Here is a 22534-nt window from a genome sequence, read left to right as displayed (position 1 = left end):
AATGCTCGTCTTTCTGATTCTAGAGACTGTGAACTTCAGCATCATGCCTCACCACAATACGCACTAATTCTTAAATGGCTTGGGCAGACAGTTGTTCTAGGAGCTCAGTTAAAATTAGAATATGGCATGTTATTTTATATTCATAACAACAAGGCTGTTTCAAGTTTGAAATATAGTGATCATAATGAACTTTCTTCATTTGGAGGCATCTATACAGCTTTTCAAATGATAGATCATAACAGCCTGAAGGAATTTTAAAATTACTTGCTGTTGGCAAACTTGCTCTAGAGATCTATGCATCTCCCAAAGAGATGACAAGTACTTATTAGAAGCTCATTTCAAAAATTTCATCTACTCAAAACAGTGAACAATGAGGATATTTTCTAAACTCTTCTGAAAAATTACTGTTAATTATGGAAAATTAAGTTCAACTAGTACCAACATAGTTATTAGCACCACAAATCTGAGAGACCTCCCCCAAAACAGACCTGCAAATTCCAGAAAATGTTTCTGAAAATGAATAAGGTCTGTCACTGTATTCCATAACTGTGTGTTTTTATAAGAAAATAAAAACATTTTGTAGATTAAAAACTGGAGGATATGACCTCTAATCTTTTAAATATGAGTTACTGTGCTTTTGGCAATTTTTAAGTATAGTGTAACTCCAGGGGAGAAAAATATGTTCCCAGCCTTGGGCAGATAAACCTTTGAAGCCAAAATAGGTCAAAGGGAAAAATAAGTGAGAGAAACCCATTTATTGCCTACAAGAAGTAATATACTCCACTCACCCATGTGTTTCCCTGTCCTGGCTCTGAAGAACCAAAAGAAATGCTCTCTGGTCCCAGTGCTTGCTGCCTTCCCAGCCCCTTGTAGCATCTACTCATATGGAGATGGGCTACTGCTCTTCACCCCTTATACCACTACCAATGTGGAGATAGACTAAGGGCAGGGGAGAACTTGCTTGCAATTTTGCCCACATATAGACATAAATGTTTTTATATTTATGTTTGTATATTTATTTATATATGAATGTATTTTTATTTAAATTATTTATATATACTTAAGTGTGTATCTATTTAAAGTATACATCTGCATTGTATTTAAGTATATTTATGTAACTACATATATTTATATAAATACACATATATTTCTATAGAAGGTTTGAAATGCTGTGAGTCTGTAAGTAAGCCATCATGAATTATTTCATGTTTCTAAATATATTCAAAGCTGACTGCCATTATTGACGTCAGCCAGGCCCTGGGGAGTATGCAAGTCCTTAAAATTGCTACCCAGGTAGCTACTATATGATTGGACATTTTTATATTAAAATATTATCTGAAGGATTTAAAGGTTTGTGAAGAAAGTGATGCACATGATGATTATCTGTCATACGCGTATGTGTATCGGGCTGTGCTGTGGCTGAGGTTGGCATCTGGTGCTATTGTGTTTGGGACAGAACAGGAGAAATAGATGTGAGGGGTCCTGGAGACTGTTGGAGGAAATGTGACACAGAATTGAAAGGAAACTGCATTGAGTTAATTAGAAGTTGAGGGACTCCCAGAGCACTACAGGAAAAGCCATCCAGAGAAGTGGTATTTTTAAAGGCAAAGCTGTGGAGCTGCTGGCCAAGTGGCTAAGGTTCCAACTTGGAAAGAGAAAAGAAGCTTGTTGGTCTGAAAGGATTTAAATAAAAAGGCTTAGCTCAAACTGGAAGGTTGCAGGAGAGAGCACAAGCCAGAGGAGGCATGAATTTAAAGATCAGGCCCAGAAAGCAGTCACTCCCTCTGAAAAGAGATTGAAACTACCAACAAATCTTTGAACAAGATCAATGACAATTTGATGTTATGGTTAAAAGCAAGCATTCTACACTCAGACTGCCTGGATTTGAATCCTGATTTTACCACCAATTGTGTGACATTAGGTAAATCACACAATAGTTCTGGGTCCCAGGAAATGGGATAATAGTATGTACCTCATAGGGTTGTTGTAAAGATTAATTGAGTTCATTTATGTAAAGCCCTTACAACAGCAACTAACAGGAGATAAATTTCAGTTCATTGTAGGTGTTACAATATGGCTTATATATGCATATACCAATTGCATTATCACTATTACTACTTAAGAGGACTTCAGACAATGTCGTTGAGAGCCTGGTGTGCTCCTCTGGCCAGTTTCTAACTGCTGAGCCCTTTCTTCAAACAACAGTAAATAATTAGCACATATAAATCCCACTGTCCACTGCTCTGCTCTCTGACTCCTGTGGGTTCCTAGGCACCACTGTGGGACATTTTAAAAACTACTGATGCGGTGGGAAGAATCCAAGGCTTGGAATAAGACCTAGAATCAGGTCCTATCTGCCATGAACAGGCTGTGGGACCTTCAGCAGTTCCTCACTGGGCCTCAGTTTCCTGATCCATATAAATTCTGCTGCTTTAAAGCCCTAAGAGTTCCAGAGAGGTGCACTGGGAAGTTTGGGGGAATGGGTGGTGGTGGACGTGCTGTTGAGGAGTGGGAAGCCAATTACTTCCAAAGTTAGAGCTCCTCTGTTTCATATATTACAATTATATAATACTTGTTTAAAGAATGAGTTCCACTGCTCAAGAAATTTTGACTAGATCATAAAAGTTCCTTCAATTTCAATTATTCTCTAGTTCCTCAGAAATTTATTCACTGAACCAAAGTTGCAGAAGTGAGAACATGAATGAAAGCAACAAATTCTAATCTGAGGAAACTGAGTAATGGGGAAAGCAGCATGGACAAGACAGATATTTCAGTATCTCTGATATTCAGAAAAAAGGCAAAACCTCTCTGTTGGATGAACTTTATCTAAGTACTTTGCCTCATCATGTTCCTGGGGAGCATAGAACAGCACGATGAGAACTGATTGGTGGACCAGCAGGAAATGTTACAATGGAGATATATCTTTACAATCAGAAAACAACAAAATAGATTTTACATTTATGATTTCTGTGTTATTTTAGAAGTGTATGTAAACTCAGAAACTCTTGACTTAATTGAAGTTTAAACAATGAAATGTATTTAGGTAAATCAGGTTTCCATATTCCCTCTGGACATAAAATCTTGAAATGATTAGTAAATCTGTAGATCATGTTTACAGCTTGGATTGGCCCTGTGTGTAGTCTTCCTCATTTTCAGCTTGCTAAAGCAAAGGAAAACCTGTAAATATATGGGAATATAGAGGAAGAGATAGTAGCATGTGTATCTGTAATCTGCATAATGGTTAATATACAACAACGAGGGCTGATAGCCCTTACAAACTACAAACTTCACATATAGTATGAGTTGAAAGCAGCCTGGTGATTGTTCTCTCCAATGATATCTCCCTTCACCATTCAAAACTCTCACTATTGTGCCGTGTGTGTGTGTGTCTGTGTGTGTGTGCGTGTTAAAGTATAATATCTTCAGTGCCACTGATGAAATGTTAGCTTGGAGCAACATCACTAGTTTACACTTGAGCATGCCTTAGTTTATCAGATTATTTTTCAAAGAGCTGGATCTGGGGGACTGATCCAGTGCTAGTGACAATTCAGTGAGGAACAGAAATCAGACAGGTCTGCAGCAAGGAGGAGGAAGATATACCTACATGGAGACCAGAGTGGGGAATGCTGGGAGCCATGAGGTCCTGTTTGGTCCTAAAGGGCAAGATATTGACTGTGGGGTACACATACGGAGGGAAATGCAGAGGTCAAACTTTGCCCTCTAGTGACCTAGCACAGTGCCTGGTACATAATCCGTCTTCAGTAATTGATGGCAAAATCAAGTTATTTTTATCCTAGGGTGGTTTTGGCTAGAGCTGAAGTTGAGATTAATGTTAATTATTTTTTGGCTATTAAAAAGATTTTGTATGATTTATTTTCTAAAATCAAGTTTCTTAGAGACTTGATTTTCTGTTTTAAATTTGTCGAAACAATACATTTTATGCCAGAAAAATCCTTTTTAAGGAAAAACACTTCAAACGTAAAGCCTAAATAATTCTTCCTTTAATAAGACAGTTCCTATTATCGCCATTGAATAACACATCTGCTGCAGGGATGTTATTTTTTCACCAATCCATGTGCACAGCTCTGATTAGAGGAGGTAAAAGATGCACATCTCCTTCAAGTGGTGAATTAGACCCGGTGGGGGGAAAAGGTGTATTTTATTATGACAGATTTTATAATTATGAAAGCTCCAAATAGCCTTTAAAAAAACACATTTTAAAAATGTAATTCTCTGTCTCAAATCTCTGTGTGTTGTGGTGCCTTTTGTTACAGGAAAAAAAGTACATCAAGAGCATGTTTCTCCAGTGCTAATATCATTGTTGCTCCATAAAACATTTTATATCAAGGTCTTCTGAAGAAGAAATTTTAATAAGCATCCTTTCCATACTTTTTTTTCTATCCAGGATTTGCTCACATTTGTTATTTTCAGAAGAAGCTCACAAATGTTAGAGTATCTTTACAGAGTAACACTGGAAGATAATTCTCAATCTAGGTGCCTTAGTTTAAGCCTTGACTCTATTGTTCATTTGTATCACTGTTCAGAAGCACTCATTTTTTTTAAAAAAAAAAAGCATATTCGTACAATAATGTTTAAAAATAAGGTTTTTTAAAAAGCTAAAAAACACATTGTTATCACCAAACTTGAATTAACCTTTTCCTATTCATTTCTAGGGCTACAGCAACACACAGGGGCCAGATTATTTTCAAAGATGCTTTAGCCCAGCAGTTGTGTGAACAAGGAGGTAAGAATCATTTTCACTTGTCTGTGTCAGTTATGTCAAAATCATTCATGGTAGGTAGGCCCTGTGTTCTATGTACAAAGTAAGCACTTCATTACTATTGATCATGAGGCTTTCAAAATTAGTTATGGTTCTTTTCATATCCCTAATAATTAGTTATTTAGTAATTATTGGTAAATATCTGTAGACTTCTGTGAGCAAAACAGACCAAGAGAAAATTTATCTTCTCATAATTTTTTGCCTAATGGATTACATTTAGTTATTCTACAAATACAAATCTTAGTAATTTTAAGATTCTACAAAACACACATACTTAATTTGCCACTGAATTTCTTGTCAACTTTGTGGAAAGCATTTTTGTTTATTTTTCAGTATTTGATCATGTTTTACATGATCATGTGTGCAGTATTTATATGATTGTTTTCAACTGTGTATACTGTTAATTTCAGATTTGTGGATAGATACTGTATCATTTGAGATACACTAAATGTATATTAAGTAGTTACATTAAGTGACTTCTACTTTATGACTGCTTCATGCACATCAGACTCTCACCCATACCAAACTCTCATAGCTGCACATAAACACCTGAACATACATGTGTACACATATACCCACACCATGAAAAGTGAAAGCCAGGATTCATGCTCCCCACAAGTTTGTTCCTTCTACCTCTTACACTTCTACCTGACTTAATTTGTGTCTTCATTGTAGAATTTACCACCTCACAGAGAACTCAGCTCTGAAAAGTGATGGATGATATTCCTGAGAGACTGAGCTTCTCAAGAATAGAAGTTATGCCTTAGTGCTGTTTGGTTCCCCGGAAGCATGGTGCTGGCACATAACAACCATTCTAAAATGTTGATAGATTCAATACAAGTTTTTCTCAGCCATCATGTACTCCTTGATTGAAACATTTTGACAACAAATACGTTTGAAATTCATCTTTGTAAATGTCACACCATTTTTACCATTATCATAGGCATATTATTTATAGAGTGATATTTGGGGGAAATGTGTTAACTTAAGAATTTCATTATTGAATTCTTAATAATTCTAGGAAATTTCTACCAATTATCTCTCTGCTAAAGAGAATCTAACGGGTTTAGGAAAGAATGAGGAAAAATTATTTTGTTTTTTTGAAAATCCTAAGAGAATACCACTTATTATTTGTAATATGGCTTTCGCTAAGTAATGTAACCCTTGATTATTACTGGCAAACTTCTGATTGTTCACATAAGTCTTGAATCAGAAAATCCCATTCTAATTATAGTTGCAAATAAAATATCAGTGTTCTTGGGTTAAACAGATTTTTATTCTGTGACTTTTGAGAATGCAAAAGCGTGATAACCTTTATAGTAGGCTCAAGAAATATATCACAATGTAAATCTTCTTTTCAGACTATGAAAATGTTCACATTACTGAAAACACAGAATATACAGTGGTGGACATTAATATCTTGAAAAATACATAGTGTCAGAGAAACAAACATATGTGTAATTTTACTAACATTTGTCATTGCCTAAAAAGTGATTTCTTTAAAGCCCTGGCTTTTTTATATTTTCTATTGTAAATTAGTTGTTGGGATTGGGTTCATTTAAAATGAAAAGGGGGAAAAAAACAGGAGAAATCAATGAGAAAAAAATTGTCAACCAATGAAGAAATAAAAAGCCTTCTATAGTAGGGTTGCACACAAACATGATTTATATTATAGCAGACATGGATGTTATTAAAAATGCTATTCAGCCCACGACCAAAGGAAAACATTGAGTTTTTCAATAGCAACCAGTCAACTGAAATCATATCAATCCATCCAAGAGGGGGTGGAAAGAATACTAACAAGAGTGATGGCTTCCTGCTGTCAGAGATAATAAGAGAAATAATTGACACTATAAACCATATATTTATTTTGGACCTACCTACTTTTAATTAAAACATTAATTATCTCCTCAAATAAGATAATATAAACTTAACCTGTAATAATTTCCCATACATTGCATGAGGAATATTTAACATATTTATTAGAAAAGAATGACAGTCTCTGTATACTAAAGCACAGTGCATTTCAATTACAACATACACAGTTGTATTTGTTGATTTTAATTAAATTAAACAAAGCCAATTTTGCTTTGGAGAGGTTGAGGACAGCTATTATTACAAGGCTCTATTGCACAGGCTAAGCATATGGAAAAAGTAAAAGAATCAGAAAACATAACTAGTGATGTCTTAAATCTATAATCCCCATCCCTGTCCTTAAAAGACGTTCCTGAAAGGGTTTTATTTTACAAACATGTATCCAGCATCTGCAAGACCCTGTGTTAGCTCAGTGCTAAACATGGCTCTTTAAGTGATAAAGACTTACGTGGTGGCTGGGATGTAAATGGCAGATCAAGGAATCACAGAGGTAGCTAAGTTTGTCTGGGCGCTTTAAGGAAAGGCATCCCAGGGAGCAAATCTTGAAGGATAGAAGCAGTTTAAGAAAAAGGTAGAGGAGATTCTTTCTTATTCCCACCGATTCACCTTCGATCAGGCCCCTCACCTCCTTTGGGAATTGCTTGATAGCCTCCTGCCAGGTTTCCCTGCTCCCACCTTCTCAGTGCCCTATTCAGAGGTGCTCTGTGAGCTTTCTAAAACGGAAATGTGATTCTGTCATTTCCTGGCTTAAAGCCCTTCCATATCTCAATTGGAGGCAATTGCTTATCTTCAAGATAAAATTCCTACTGCTTTTCATAACGTTCAAGGAAAATCTTTTCCAATCTGGCTTCAATTTGCCTCCCCACCTCATATCTTGTCGTCTTCTCGTTTCTTCCTTGAAATTTCCAGAATGCACCTCACTTGTCACCCCAGTGTTATTTGCACACACACACACACACACACGCCATTTTCTTCAGTGGACTACCCTTTTACATCTTTGTCTGGCTAACTCAGGCTTTCAGACCCTTCTTAGGTATTGCCTTCTCCTGAATAAACATCTCTGATCTCCCTCAAGTTCCTCCTCAAGCTGGTCTAGGTAACTCTCATACAGAGTGATGTAACTGCTAGATACAACTCTTACAGTGCAATAATAGTACAAGCTGAAACCCTCTTGCCACTAAAATGTGCCCAACTCCACTCTATACAGTACAAGCATGAACTCCTTTAATCTTTATAGCAACTCCCTAAAGGAGGAACTATGATTATCTCCCCTTTACAGATGAGGAAACAAAGCCACAATGAGAATAAAAGGCCACACAGCTAGAAATTGGCAGAGCTGGGATTGGAGCCCAGGCAGTGTGGCATGTAGCCCATGATATTAACCATCACGTTATACTGCCTTTCAAATAAAGCCCTTCATCAACCATGTACTCATTTATTTGCCAACTATTTATTGCATATCGTAATAGGAACACTATCACACATTCCCTGTGTGCCATTAAATATAAGTTCCTTGAGGGTAAGGACTGTGCTTTTTATTACTGACTCTCTAAAGCCTTGCACCATGCCTGATTCATAGTACGCACCCCAATACATGTTTATTGAAATGAATGAACAGTTGAAGTAAAATAAACTAACAGATATTAGAAAGAGGAAGTTACCCAGCAATTCATTACATCTGAGCCATGATGTTGGGAGGATTATTGGATCAGGATCAGGTCACAAAGAGCCCTCTCTTATATACTTGGGAGCATAAACATTGTTCAGTAGGCAGTGGGAAGAAGGAGAGTGACATGAACAATCTGTGTTTCAGAAAAACTGAGAATGGGGTGGAATGAGTTGCAGAAGGTAGGAATTAGAGGCAGTGAAACATGGTAGTGGGATACTGTAGTTATTCTGGTGATAGCTAAATTTTAAACTGAACTAAAATTGGGTCTTGGAGACCAGAAAGAAAGGGATATGTTAGAGAGACTTCAGAGAAGGCAGTGTGGGGAGTAAGGGCAGGGAGAGAATCCAGGACCACTCTTTGGTTTCTGGCTCAGGAATTGAGTGAAGAAGTGAGAAAAATATTAGAGGTGTTTGGAGGAGCAGATAATAAATTGGACTTCAACACATTGGCTCTGAGGAAGTTTCTTTCCATCCCACAGGGCTAACTAGCAGCCCGCTGGCGGATCTGAGAACTACCAGCATATTGATGCCGAGGAAGGAGTGTGCTCATCCAGGGAGATCCTGGGGAGAAGTGGGGAAGGGCCCCAGTGTGGAATGCTAGTGATGGCACAGGAGCAGGAAGAAGAGGGAACTCTGGAGAAGTGGCAAGGTCGGGGGCGTGAGGGTGGGGGCACTCGAGAAAGACATTCCAGCACGGTAGAGGCGCTCAACAGGGACAAAAACTTCCAAGAGAATGGAGAAGATGAAGTATGAGAAAAGGCTTTAAGATTTTTCCGTTAGAAGGTCATTAGCAACTAAACTGTGAATGAAGCTGGTTGCAGGAGAGGCCAGAACAACTGAAACTGCCTTGCAGGGTGGAGAGTTCTTGCCCAGGCTTTGGAATCAGATAATGGAGGGGGAAAAAATTATTGTGGTTTGAGAAGTAAATTTAAGGCAGTGTTTAAAGTTGAGGTTTAAAAAAAAAAATCTTGAATTAAAAGGGAGAGAGATAAGGCAACCAGAAGGAAAAGCAGGCTCAAGGGAAGGATGGGTGTTTTCTCTCTCTCTCTCTTTCTCGTAAGATAGGAATGTATTTATAGGTGTCCAATGTGTTACAGCCAGAAACGACCAGGAGCACACCCATGACAGGTTGGGTTTACTGCTCATTGTAGTATAGGAGAAGGCACACCATGGGGAACCATGGGACACCTCGGTAAGAGGATGTTACAAAAGGAATTGTCACAAGATTTGGGATGGTATTTCATGATTTTGGCTAGGTTTTAAGGAAGTGGGAGTTTGCTCTGGATTGGCTGCTGTCGAGGGTAAAAGTAATTCTATGGTTAATGATCTCAGTAAATCTTAGCTATAGGGAGGGCAGACTAGAGTGACACTAACGCTCACTAGAGTGGGGCTAACTGATTAAAAAAGAAAGCAGCAGTCACTCCTATTTTCAGGAGAGGGGAATGCTGGGTGTATCATGAGCTGGACAATGTTCTGGTTGTGTCTGGGTTCAGACATGATTACATAGTGGTGCTGTGTCTGTCTTGACCCATCACACTCACAGAGTGGCTTTGTCTGTAGTGATGTTCTGTGAAATCGATTATATTCGTCAGAAAGCACCAAGGCCCAGCTGTGAGTGCCCCGCCACCTCCTGGATGCCATGAGGCTGAGTTGAGAATGCTAGTGGGCAGTCACTCACTTTTGGATTTAGGCTTTATGAGAATTTTGGAATCATAGAGAAGTAGGTCTTGATCCAGGCTCTGTGTGACTTTACTCTCCAGAGTGCCTAGTACAAAGTACAGGCTCAGTAAATGATAAAGGGAGGGGAATCTTGCTGGAGCAAAATTTTATTCAAGGTCAGCCAGTGTGAAGTAAAAAGTCTAAGTAAGTAGATTAATATGGTGACATTTTAGATGCTTATTTTTTTTTCTCTAAACTTATCTGTATTTTCTAATTTTTTACAATGAACCTATACTACTTGGGTTATAAGGAATTACACTTTCTCCCAAAATAACAAATAGAGGGTTATAGTTAAGAAGGAAGGACAATTCTACTGAGGCAAGTAGAATAAATAATTTCCAGGATCTAAAGGGAAATTCTAAATGACAACTGCCACATCTCCTCCTATGTGAGGATTTGCCTAACTCTTAAAATGATTGTCTCTGTTGTGTCGTAATTATTTGCTTAAATACTCATGTCTTCCTGCTGGAAGCTTCTTGAAAGCAGGAACCATAACTTATTTTTTTGTTTTTCTTAACATTTAACAATACTTGGCATAAAGCAGATACTCTATAAATGTTTGTTGAGTAGTCACTTTAAACATTTTACAATTGAAAAAATCACTGCTTTTCCTGAAAAATGTTCTGTAATGCAAAACTTTTGCTATGGAAACCCATGCGGCAGTGTGGCTATTACCAAAGCAGTGTTCCTTACACTATCCTTGGTTGAAAAATATATGAACCGTCATGTCAAGAAATCTGAAAGCTGTTCATAGATTTCCATCTGAGTACTAATGAGTCTCCTGAGTGCTCTTGGGAAATAAACCAGGTTCAGGGATTTTATTTAGATCTTCACTTTGAATCCTGAGGTCCTGAGTGATCGTAGACCCATCTCCAGCTCTCGCTTGCTGTCTCTCATGTTATAGTGACGTGTCACATTACAGACGAGGAACCAGTTTTCTCATGTCCCGTCTGGGGTATGGTTGCAGAGGTGCTAGGTTGTATACTGTAATTGTTTTGAAAGTGGGAGATGATTAGGTTCATTCACTGGCAATAGAAAATAAAGAAGTAGATTTTTTTAACATTCAGCACTCAACAAGTACTACCATGGGCCAGGCACTGTCCTAGGCTGGATCTTGCAGTACAGAAGAGCAAAGATCCCTGCTCTCCCAGTACCCACATTGCAGTAGAGAGGAGAGAGCCAACAAATATGAGATATAATAACATGACTAAATGTGATACCACGTTGGAAGGTGGCAAATGCTGTAGGTAAAGGAAAAAACTAAGAATAGGGCAGGGTGAGACTACATGGTTGGGTAGAGAGGGAAAAGGAGGATTGCAATGTTAAACAGGGTGACAGGTGAGTCAGACAGGCCTCACTGAGAGGATGACATCACAGCACAGACCAAGAAGGAGGCAGGGAGTTAGCCATGCGACTGTCTGGGGAATTGTCCAAAATGTCACTAGTTGATTTTTAAAGACAAATGTGGTAGTGTTTTGTGAACTGCTGTTAAAGGATGTCAGAGCAAAAAACAGAAGCAGCTTCAGAATAGACTGAAAACCTGAAAAGAACTAGGGGAAATCAGTCTTTTGCAGGAACTATTATTAAGCAATCTAGGAAGAACTGCAGAATTAAACTATATGCCTCAGAATTACATGGAAGTAATCCTGTTGAAAATGTTAATATGAGTGTGGCATTTGGAGATCAACAGTAAAGAATGATATTTGAATTTATGCCCTGGCCCTGGAACTTTAGGTTCCTTATCCGTAGATTAGCAACAAAGCCAGGAAAGTTGCTAAACAAAATATGCACTACACATAAATGGCAGGACTAGAATCCAAACCTCATTATTCACAGCCCATTGGTTCTCCTATGCCAAGTGGATTCTTAAATTTAAAAAATTAAACATTAAAAAATCCCCAGGAACCCCAACTTTAATAAAAAGATAATTACCACTGCCTGTTCCCTGAATACCTAGGAGAGAATACACACTTTTTGGAACCCTTGTAAGACAAAGATAGCAAGTGTGAAGCTAATGTGGGTATCAGCATCGCCTCTGCTGGTCCGGCAGTGTGCACAGATTCTGGTGGGGGCTGGGGTAGGGAGAATAACGGTGTGTGTTTTGGCCTGTGAGCTTCTTGGCATGCCCCCTTCAAATGCACACACTGATTATTTAGCAAGGCCAGATGGCAGGTTTAACTGCTGACAGCAGCCATGCCCTGTAGAGCCCCCAAAGGGTGCCTGCCATTTATAATCCATGCTGCAACGCTCTGTTGTTCGGTTGATGGAAGTGGATATAACCAAAGGCAAATACTTTATGTCAGGAGGAAAGGGGTCAGGCTTACAGTTGCAGTGGAAAACCTTGGCTGCTTTCTGGTATGCTCAGCAGTTTTTCTGCTGTTCATCACTCTCAGAACAGTGAATGGTCGAAGATGTAGCTCTGTTCTCTGAGGACCATTGGATCATGGTGGTAGGCAGTGTATATACTTTATTCATATTCCAAACTCATTGGAGTTTTTTAATCCTTTAGAATAAGAAGGACTGGCAAAAATTTATTTAAACTGTGAGACAGAGGAGGATAAAAGGTTCAGTAAGCAAGTCCTTAAAGTGACTGAAGTGTTTAACCTACCTAGATATTTTTCAGCACTTAAAGAATGTGAGGTGATGGATATATTAGTAAGCTTGATAATGGTGATGATTTCACAGTGTATACTACATCAAAACATTAAGGTGAACACCACAAATATATGCAATTGTTTATTTGTTAGTTATACTTCAATAAAGCTGCAGAAAAATAATTCCTTTTATGCACAAATATCATATGAATTGTAGATCAAAATCTTCCCTTGGCTATCCTTTGTTGCTCAGTTGCTTATATTACTAAATATCTTTTGAATAACCTTAAATACATTTTGTAAATAAATTCAGACCAAATGAGTCAGAATCTACTAATAGTCAGGATTGGGTTTTGCAGTATCTATTCAATGGTTAAAGTGAAAAATAATTATGTGTTCCTCTTGAATTTGCCCAATGTTGAAACTTCTGCTCTTCCGAGACATCTGTTTTCCCTGTGGCTATTTTGTAGCTTACATTTCAGTTTACCAGTTAAAGCTGCGGTTCCTAACATCCCTGTGCTTTGCAATTTACAAATGAAGGGGTAAATCAGAGGCTTGTGTAAAACCATCCAGGAATCTCCCGTCTAGCTTCAAGGTCTCACAAATTACTCAGCAGGGGAAAGAACCAAAGCCCTCCTGGGACTGTAGTTGGGCAGAAAGTGTCCCCCAGTGATCCTGATGACAGATGAGATTAAGGGGAATGACAGTCAACTCATGGGCCATAGTAAAATTTCTTGCTACTGGTTGTAGGTGGGTCTGACTACTTTTTTAATTTTCTGAAGAGTGGTGCTTTGGACTGCTGCTGTTTATCTCAAGATGATTGAGCACAGATCTAAACAGCCTTCTTTTCAGTCCTCAAGGCTATATACATTCCCCCATGACAGCTTTATCTAGTCTGAGGTCAAAACACCAAGATTTATGCCTGAGAAGAATTTGACATTGAGTTCTTGTACAAATACACTTCCTATTCAGCCTGCTTTCTAATCTGCTGGATCCCCCCCATAGTTTGAAGGACAAAGCTTAGGTTTGGATCTATATAATAACTCGGCAGAGGGGAGCAAAGCTGTGGTAAGTTAAATGACAGGTTTATTTTGGCTTGTGGAATATTATTTTGTACAACCTATTAATCCAACCTGATTTTTATGTTTGAGTTGTAGTTGCTTAATATAATAATTAATACAGACTTTCATAATTGTGCTTTTAAGATTCGGAATTCATTAATATTAATTAACACATATTGTGCTGTGTCCCCAGTGGGCATATGGTGTCCCCAGTGGGCACCAGAGGCAGAGTGGCAAGATAAGGCAGTTTCACAATCTGCTCTTAAATAGCTTATAATATAGATAGACTAGTCCAAACCTAGGAGAATAAGACCAAGACACATTTACTAAAAAAATATAAACTCAATTGAATGGCATTCCTCCCATGTCCTGAGGCCTTGCTAAACAATTTTGTCCTCTTTCCTAAGTTATCAGCCTCTTCCTCTTCACCATCTCATCCTCCTTTGTGCTTAAACTGTACCAAGGCCACTAGGACATTGAACTTCATCTTTGACTGCGGGAACTCCTCTGGCCATCACTTCCCTCACACTCCAGCATCCTGAAAGAGCAGGGTGCGTTCCCAGGCTTTCCTGCCCACCCCACCACCTGGCCTTTACTGCCAGTATTCTACAGAAACGTTAAGGGAATTGCAGCCGACTAATGGGCTGTAGTAAAACTTCTTGCTACTGGGTCTAGGTGTGTCTAACTACTTTTTAAATTTCTTAAAGAGTGGTGTTTTGGGCTGCTGGTGTTTATCCCAGGGTGACTGAGCATAGATTTAATCAGCCTTCTCTTCAGTTCTCAAGACCACATACATTCCCAGCTCACCAGTAACCTGCTAGGTGCCAACCAATCCGAAGGACACTGGTCCTCACCCTGTCTGACTTGCCTGCTCCTCAGTTTCTTCAGTGAATTCTTCTTCTTCCCACATGGGTACTCTGGGGTGGCAGTGATGCTGTCCTGGGGCTTCTTTTTGAGTTTCTATATTATCTGGTGATCTCACACCCACCTATTCAGCTCCTGAACTCTGTCAATTTGCTTGGCACTTACACAGAAAGTCAGTAATGCAAGGTGTTTGAGAGCATGGAGTTTGGAACTATATACCTTTGGGTTCAAGTTTCTGCTCTGGAACTTTATAGTTGTGTAATCTTTCTCATTCTCAATCCCTTATTGTAAAACAGGGAAAATAATAGTACCTACCTTCTTGGTTGTCCCATACCATTCCCAAGACCCTGGTGCAAAAGTTACTGCCCAGAGGAACCTAGTAAAGTTGTGAGGATTAAATGCAATAATGCTGACATGGGATAAGGGTTAGCTCATAAATACTCTATAATTATTAGGCCACTTGGGTCCCTTGGATTCGATGTATTTTAAACTGAACTTGACATTTCCCAAATCGGGACGCCTTTATTGCAGTTCTGATTAGTGATGTAATCAACCCAGTCACTAAAAAGATCTACATAACATTTCCTTCCTCATTCCTTTTTTCATCTATGTCTCTACCCAATGTGTCTGATACTAATATGTTTCATCCTCTTCATAGCTCTTAAACCAATCTTTTTTCCCCCATAGCTACAGCCATTTCTTTGGTTCAGTCCTTCCACACATCTATCAACATGTTTTTAAATGCAAACCTCATTTTTTTACTCCCATTCTCAAATCCTGTAACTGTCTCCATTTTGCCCTATTGCCCTGGTTTTCAAGGCCTTCTGTGATCTGACCCAGCTTTTTTCTCCAACCTCATCTCTCCACTTAAGTGTCTCCACACTCCCCACCCTCACCGAACACCCAACCCTCCACTGCAGCTGTAATGAGTGCTGACTTAATCACATATGCCCTCCTGTATCTGTGTTAATCTATGCAATCCCTTCCTCTGGAGCACCTACCTCATTACCTCCTCTTCTGTCTTACCGAGGAAGTCTCATTCATCCTTTAAGATTCAGCTCAAGTCTCTTTTCCATCATCTCCAGTCTTCTCCATCATCTTTATGTTTATCACTAGTCTACCTAATACTACTTGAATTTAGTTGACCATTTTGCATTGTCATGTGTTAACTTTTGCATGTATTGCCTCCTGTACTTTGAACCTCTTGATGTAGCAAAGACCAGATCACCTTTTATTTCCAGGACCTGGCAGAGTGCCTGATACTGAGAACTCAAATATTAGTTGAAGGAATGAATGATCCATGAACAGCAGATATGCCTTTCTGAAATTGTCATCATTATTATTTCTTTAACTGCAAGCCAACCTGTACCTTCTGCACCCCTAGAAATGTTTATGCAATTGTATTTAGGCATTATGCACTCCTCCTGCATTGACAGACTTTACTAGGTGTAGCCCTTCAAAACTCACTTGGATGGATGGTATTTCAAATGATGCGCATTGCATTGCTCCCTGTCCCTCTCTAAGAAACCCCAGGAGAAACCTCTCAAGTTTGTCTGAAAGAGCAACCCTTCTCCTGATCAATATGCGTCCTTTTCATGTTATGAACTCTTCAGTTTCTGCAACTTGATGGCTCAGAACCAAATTTAAGATACAGAGATGCAGCTTGCATACTTATCAACTGTATGTATTTTTTTCAAGCCTCATTTACCATCATCTTTGATTTTTCCACTTTATTATCCTGTTTGATTGTCTGCCTTTTTTTTTTTTTTGTAAGCTACCTTACATCTATTTTAGAACAAAGTGAACTGTACAGTTTATTCTTGAGTATGCAAAGTGTAACTCCAGGGGGAAAATCTTGGGGCAAAAAACCTTTGAAACTGAAATCAGTCAAAGGGAGAAATAAAGTGGGAGAAACCTGTTTATTTCTTACAAGCAGTTGTCCACTTCTGCTCTCCTGTGTCTCTCACGACCTGGATGCAGAAGAAGGGGCCCCACCCAACCTCTCGGGTACAGATATGCCCTTGCTCGCCTTTGTACTTACCTACTGATATGGAGATGCACTACTTCTCTCCACATCTTGGAAATACCTATTGATATGGAGATACACTAAGGCCAGGCAAGAGATTCTGGAAATACTGCAATTTTACCCACAGTTATTTAAAAGCCATATGTGCTCAGGCCACAGGTCAATTGATAACTGTACTTCCTCTCTGCTATGAACATCCTCTCTTTAAGTTTTCAAAAGCCTAAAATTAAAAAAAATTAGTATACATATTTAGAAAATTCACCAACAGTTCAGATGGTATATTATTTTATATTTATATTTTTTGCTTTAAACTTTTATTCATATCATAAGAAAAGTTTTGAAAAATGTATGATTCTCCAGAAAAGGCCCATGAGCATGGCAAGACAGTAAGTCACAAGCTTTAGTGATTAAGATCTCATTATTGACAGCTCATAGAATAAATCTTACCTGAAAGAATTTTGTGTTCCCCTATTTGTAGATTATAAAGATACATTTCAATTTTGCTCCTCTTCCATTTATTTTAGAATATGAGCAATGGTAAGTTATTTTGAGACACAAATCAAATTGAGATGGGAAATAGGGGAGTATGGGAAGAGAAAAATACTACCTAATAGTGCTGGTCCTGTGTATAATTTAGCTGTCTTTAAATATTAAGTAATCTTTTATACCAATCATAAGTATATTCCCGAACACAGGGAGAACTATTTTCACTTTAAATTTATAACATTTTTGGAAGCTTAATTATCATACTTGAAGGTCAAATGGTGCTTTATTGCAATAAAATACAAAAAGTAATAAAGAAATTATTCCTGGGGAGATGAAAGTCTAGGTTCATAGCTCATTAAATGGTAACTTCACAGACTGTGTCTAATTTGTCATATTTAGCTTTGGAAATTTCATACATTTGAATTTCAAATTAGGTGAAGAGATACCTGAGGCAAAACTACCTAGGGCTTTTGAATTCTAAAATGATTCAGGAAATATAGTTCGTATAACATAATACCTTTATTTGTAAGAAGTGCCTATCAACATATATGTAGTGTTTATCTGACTCAAAGTCTTTCTTATTTTTAAGTAATCAATAACAACATAAAGCTCATTAACCACTGCCTCAATTCCTTTTTAGACACCTTTCCTTCTGCCAGCAGAAAGGAAATCTTATCTTTTGCACTGAATAATTTGTTGAACAAGTTGGTTGAAATATATTTTGGAGTCACATGATTATTTAAAAGTTTCCTTCCAAGCAAAGTGGAATGAAAAATACTTTTGTCCAAAGAACAAACTTTGGAGGAATTAAACACAACCTGATTCTTTCTTATGTGCCTATTCTAGGCTGCTGTGATCTCATGAGATGCTGGTGGGCTCAGCTTTTGAAAGAGCATAAACAAAGAAATGCTTTTTAAGAAATGAAGCTTTACATTCAGCATGTAATTTGTCTTGGACAAATTGAATTGGTGATAGGAAGAATTTCTGCTTTAATTTAATATTGAGAAACCATATAATGATCCATGTTTGTGATATTGACTTAAAAATACCCAAAGATTTAAGGTACTAGAACTCAATTAAGAAAAATATGACTGTGAGTTTCAAAATCCAAATAAAACCATAGAAGCTAATATTGAATTGAAGGTGTTTGCTTCCTTTTTAAGTTTACAGAAACCTTCTGATACTCCATCTCTGTCTGCAAAGCTCGGATAGTGCTCCCTTGTCAGTGTCATAAAGACAGATTATTAATTATAGTCTGTGAGATGGTGTAATTAATTGGAGATAATAAAGAAAATATATTTAGCAAATGAAAGGTAATATTCGCACAGTAACTCTACCCGTGCTAAGCAATAGATGCTTAACATTAGTTGTGTTTAAAAATGTAGAAAGGGATTGATAAGTATTTTCATATCATAGTGAAGGTCAGATTAACTCAACACTAAGTGGAAAATAATGAGCTGTGGAAAATCTTCACTCCTCCAAAAACAGATATTCCTTAGGAAGGGGCCTGCAACTCTTGTGGCTCTAGAACCAGCACCAGCACACGTGTGTTAACATATGTGGACTAAGGGCTTTATTTCATTTACTCAACAAAGTGTCAGTACATGCTTCTTCTATTTTATTTTAAGCAAATAAGTAGTAATTTTGTTTAAAGGGACCCAAAAGCATGTTTTTCTTTGAAAAATTTGTTACTGAATTTACTTGTTTTCAATTAGGCTTACTCAATCTTTGTGATGGGAATTGCTTATCTTGATATGAATTGGATCTCTTAACTGTTACACCAAATAACCACCTTCACTATTCTTGGCATAATTGTATTTATCAAATCTTCATTTGTACGGAATTCTTGTATTCATTCAAGGCAGTTCCAGTCTTTTTATTAAGGTAGCTCATGGAGATTATTTCAAAAATAGCACAACTGATTAAAAAGGAAGCTCTATAAAGAATATTTTCTTCTTACAAATTTTAAAGTATTATCTAAAAACAATGATTTAGAGTTATTTTCAACTATATTAGCTTATCAATTCAAAAAATTCCATTTCTGTCCTCTGTATAGTCTATGAAGTTTTGGCAAAATTGCATACCTGATCTTCAGTTTACTTAATAGTACCCTAGTATGTGTGAAAATATTTCACTAAGCAAAGACCTAGGATATCACTGAAGCATTTAATTATTGACCTAGAGCATTGTATCCTATCAAAACAAATAACTTGGGTGGGTTCTGCTGTAGAATTTGGAGGACAAATAATGTTTAAGTGGCACTATCACAAAAATCAAAAGGAATCTGAAAAAAATAAATAACAAATCCACATTTACAAGTGATTTTGACATTAAAAATGTTTATTACCTCTCTAGTATGAAAGAATTATATTATGCTTAAAATTTTTTAGTTTCCCATTTTTTTCTCACCTGATCTCAGGAGGTAATTAACTAATGAAATTACATAGATCCTCATTTATAAATACTTTCTTGGTAAAATTGCCACCAATTTTTGTTGATAATTTTATCACTGTAAAGGTGTTTGGCTTTTTAAACTAAAAACGAATCAAAGTATGCCATGCCTGATTCTTAATCCTTAGCTGGAAACAACTTTTAATAAATTTGGAGCTTTTAGTGAGATGCTATCATGACTCAAATTTGTTGGCTTGCTTTTATTTTATTTTTTTAAGCAAAGTAGAATCTTCATTTTAACTTGCTTATTTAACATTTCATAATTTATCTGTGATTTTGACTAAGTTGACTCATTTTGATGACACTTGGCATACTCCGTAAGTTATCAAGATACAATTTAAGTTCAATTTCCAGTTTGGCCCAATTACTTACACCTGATTAAGCATTACAGAGAAGATAGTTTCTGTAATTTTTGTAGATCTCAGTGGCATAAGTTTGGGTAAAATTTACAAAGATGTGTGATTATTTTAATGAGCTCTACAGTTCACTAAAACACAAATTGATTTATCTTCATGTGTTTTATTAACCCAGGCTGTGATGTGTTCATCTTGCCTAGGATTAGTAACAAACTATAAATATTCAGAATTGCATGTTGGGTTTATTTTTTCCAACATTAATGAATTATTTATTTATTTATTTTTTCTATGTTAACTTTTACTTTCTCATTTTTAAATTGAAGCATAATTGACATAAATATTATATTAGTTTAAGGTGTAACATAATGATTTAACATTTATATAATTAAGAAATGTTCACCACAGTGAGTATAGTTACCATTTGTCACCATACAAAGTTATTACATTATTGGCTGTATTCCCTATGCTGTACTTTACATCCCTGTGGCTTACTTATTTTATAAATGAAAGTTTATACCTCTTAATCCCTTCACCTATCTCACCCAAGCCCCCAGCACCCTTCCAACCACCAGTTTGTCCTCTGGATATATGGGTTTGTCTCTCTCTAGTTTTGTTTATTCATTTGTTTGATTTTTTAGATTCTCTGTATAAATGATATCATATGGTATTTGTCTTTCTCTGTATGACTTTTAGGTCCATCCATATTGTCACAAATGGCAAGATTTTTTTAATTTTTATGGTGGAGTAATATTCCATTGCATATATATATTACATTTTCTTTATCCATTCGTTTATCAATGGACACTAAGGTTGCTTCTATACCTTGGCTATTGTAAATAATGCTGCAATAGGTGTGCATTTATCTTTTTGAATTAGTGTTTCCGTTTTCAGATAAATACCTGAAAGTAGAATTACTAGATCATATGGTAGTTCTGTTTTTAATTTTCTGAGAAATCTCCATACTGTTTTCCATAATGGCTGTACCAGTTTTTATTCCTACCAATGGTGGATGAGGGTTCTCTTTTCTGTACATCCTCACCAACACTTATTTCTTCTCTTTTTCATACTAACCATTCTGACTGGTATGTGGTGATACTGGTTTTGATTTACATTTCCCTGATGATTAATGATGTTATGCATCTTTTCCTGTGCCTGTTGGCCCCTTATAGATTTTCTTTGAAAAAATGTCTGTCCTAGTGCTATCCCATTTTTTTAATCAGAAAAATTTTGATGTTGAATTATATGAGTTCTTTATGTATTTTGAATATTAGTCCCTTTTCATATATACCATTTGCAAATATCTTTCTCCTATTTAATAGGTCACCTTTTTGTTTTGTTGATGGCTTCCTTCACTGTGCAAAAGCTTTTTAGTTTCATGTAGTCCTAATTGTTTATTTTTGCATTTGTCGTCCATGCTTGAGGATATAGATCCAAAATATATTGCTAAGACCAATGTCCAAGAATTTATTGCCTATGTTCTATTTAGGAGCTATTATGGTTTCATGTCTTACATTTAGGTTTTTAACCCATTTTGAGTTTGTTTTTGTATATGATGTAGGAAAGTAGACCAGTTTCATTCTTTTACATGTAGCTGTCCAGTTTTCTAACACCATTTATTGAAGAGACTATCTTTTTCCCATTGTATATTTTTTACTCCTTCATCATGGTTTAATTGGCCATATGAGCATGAGCTTATTTCTGGCCTCTCTATTCTGTTCCATTGATTTATGTGTCTAGTTTTGTGCCAGTGCAATATAATTTTGATTACTAGAGATTTGTAGTACAGCTTGAAATCTGAAACTGTGATACCTCCACCTTTGTTCTTTTGCAGGACTGCTGTGGCTGTTTGGGGTCTTTTGTGGTTCCTTACAAATTTTAGGATTATTTGCTCTAGTTCTGTGAAAAATGGCATTGATATTTTGATAGGAATTGCATTGAATCTGTAGATTGCTTTGGGTGGTATGGACATTTAAACAATATTAATTCTTCTAAGAAATGAGCATGGTACATATTTCCATTTATTTGTGTTATCTTCAGTTCTTTAACCAATATCTTATAATTTGCAGAGTGCAGGTCTTATACCTTCTTCATTAAATTTATTCCTAGGTATTTTATTCTTTTGGATATAAATGTAAATGGCATTGTTTTCTTAATTTCTCCTTCTGCTATTCAATATTAGAGCACAAAAAATGCAATTTCTATATATTGATTTTGTATCCTAAGACTTTACTGAATTTATTTACTAGTTCTAATCCTTTTGTGGTGGCATCTTTAAGGCTTTCTGTATATAGTGTGTCACTTGCAAATAGTTGCAGATTTACTTCTTCACCAATTTGGATGTCTTTTCTTTCTTTTTCTTGTCTGATCATTATGATTAGAACTTCCAGTACTACTTGAATAAAAAATGGTGAGAATAGGCATCCTTGTCCTGCTCGTGATCTTTCTGGAAAAGCTTTCAAATTTTCACCATTGAGTATGATGTTAGCTGTGGGTTTGTTATATATGGCCTTTACGTTGTTGAAGTATATTCTCCCTATTCCACCTTGTTAAGAATTTTTATTTTATATAGATGTTGAATTTTTTCTGATGCTTTTTCTGCATCTATTTTTGAGATTATCATATGATTTTTATCCTTCATTTTGTTAATATAGTTT

The 22534-nt window shown here is 36.7% G+C and overlaps 1 protein-coding gene across 2 annotated transcripts in view; it reads left to right on the top strand.

Annotated features, from left to right (window-relative positions):
- The window catches only part of RELN (reelin), a 514773-nt gene that overhangs the window by 220584 nt on the left and 271655 nt on the right, over positions 1-22534 (top strand). For both annotated transcript variants that reach the window (XM_037001388.2, XM_073238979.1), the window contains exon 4: positions 4674-4744. In XM_037001388.2, the coding sequence (XP_036857283.2) occupies positions 4674-4744 (71 nt within the window). The remainder of the gene's footprint in view (positions 1-4673; positions 4745-22534) is intronic.

The sequence above is a fragment of the Manis javanica genome, chromosome 6 (assembly GCF_040802235.1).
Source record: "Manis javanica isolate MJ-LG chromosome 6, MJ_LKY, whole genome shotgun sequence".
In the NCBI taxonomy this organism is placed as follows: Eukaryota; Metazoa; Chordata; class Mammalia; order Pholidota; family Manidae; genus Manis; species Manis javanica.
The sequence above is the reverse complement of the archived record's forward strand: the minus strand, read 5'-3'. Positions and strand labels throughout refer to the sequence as shown.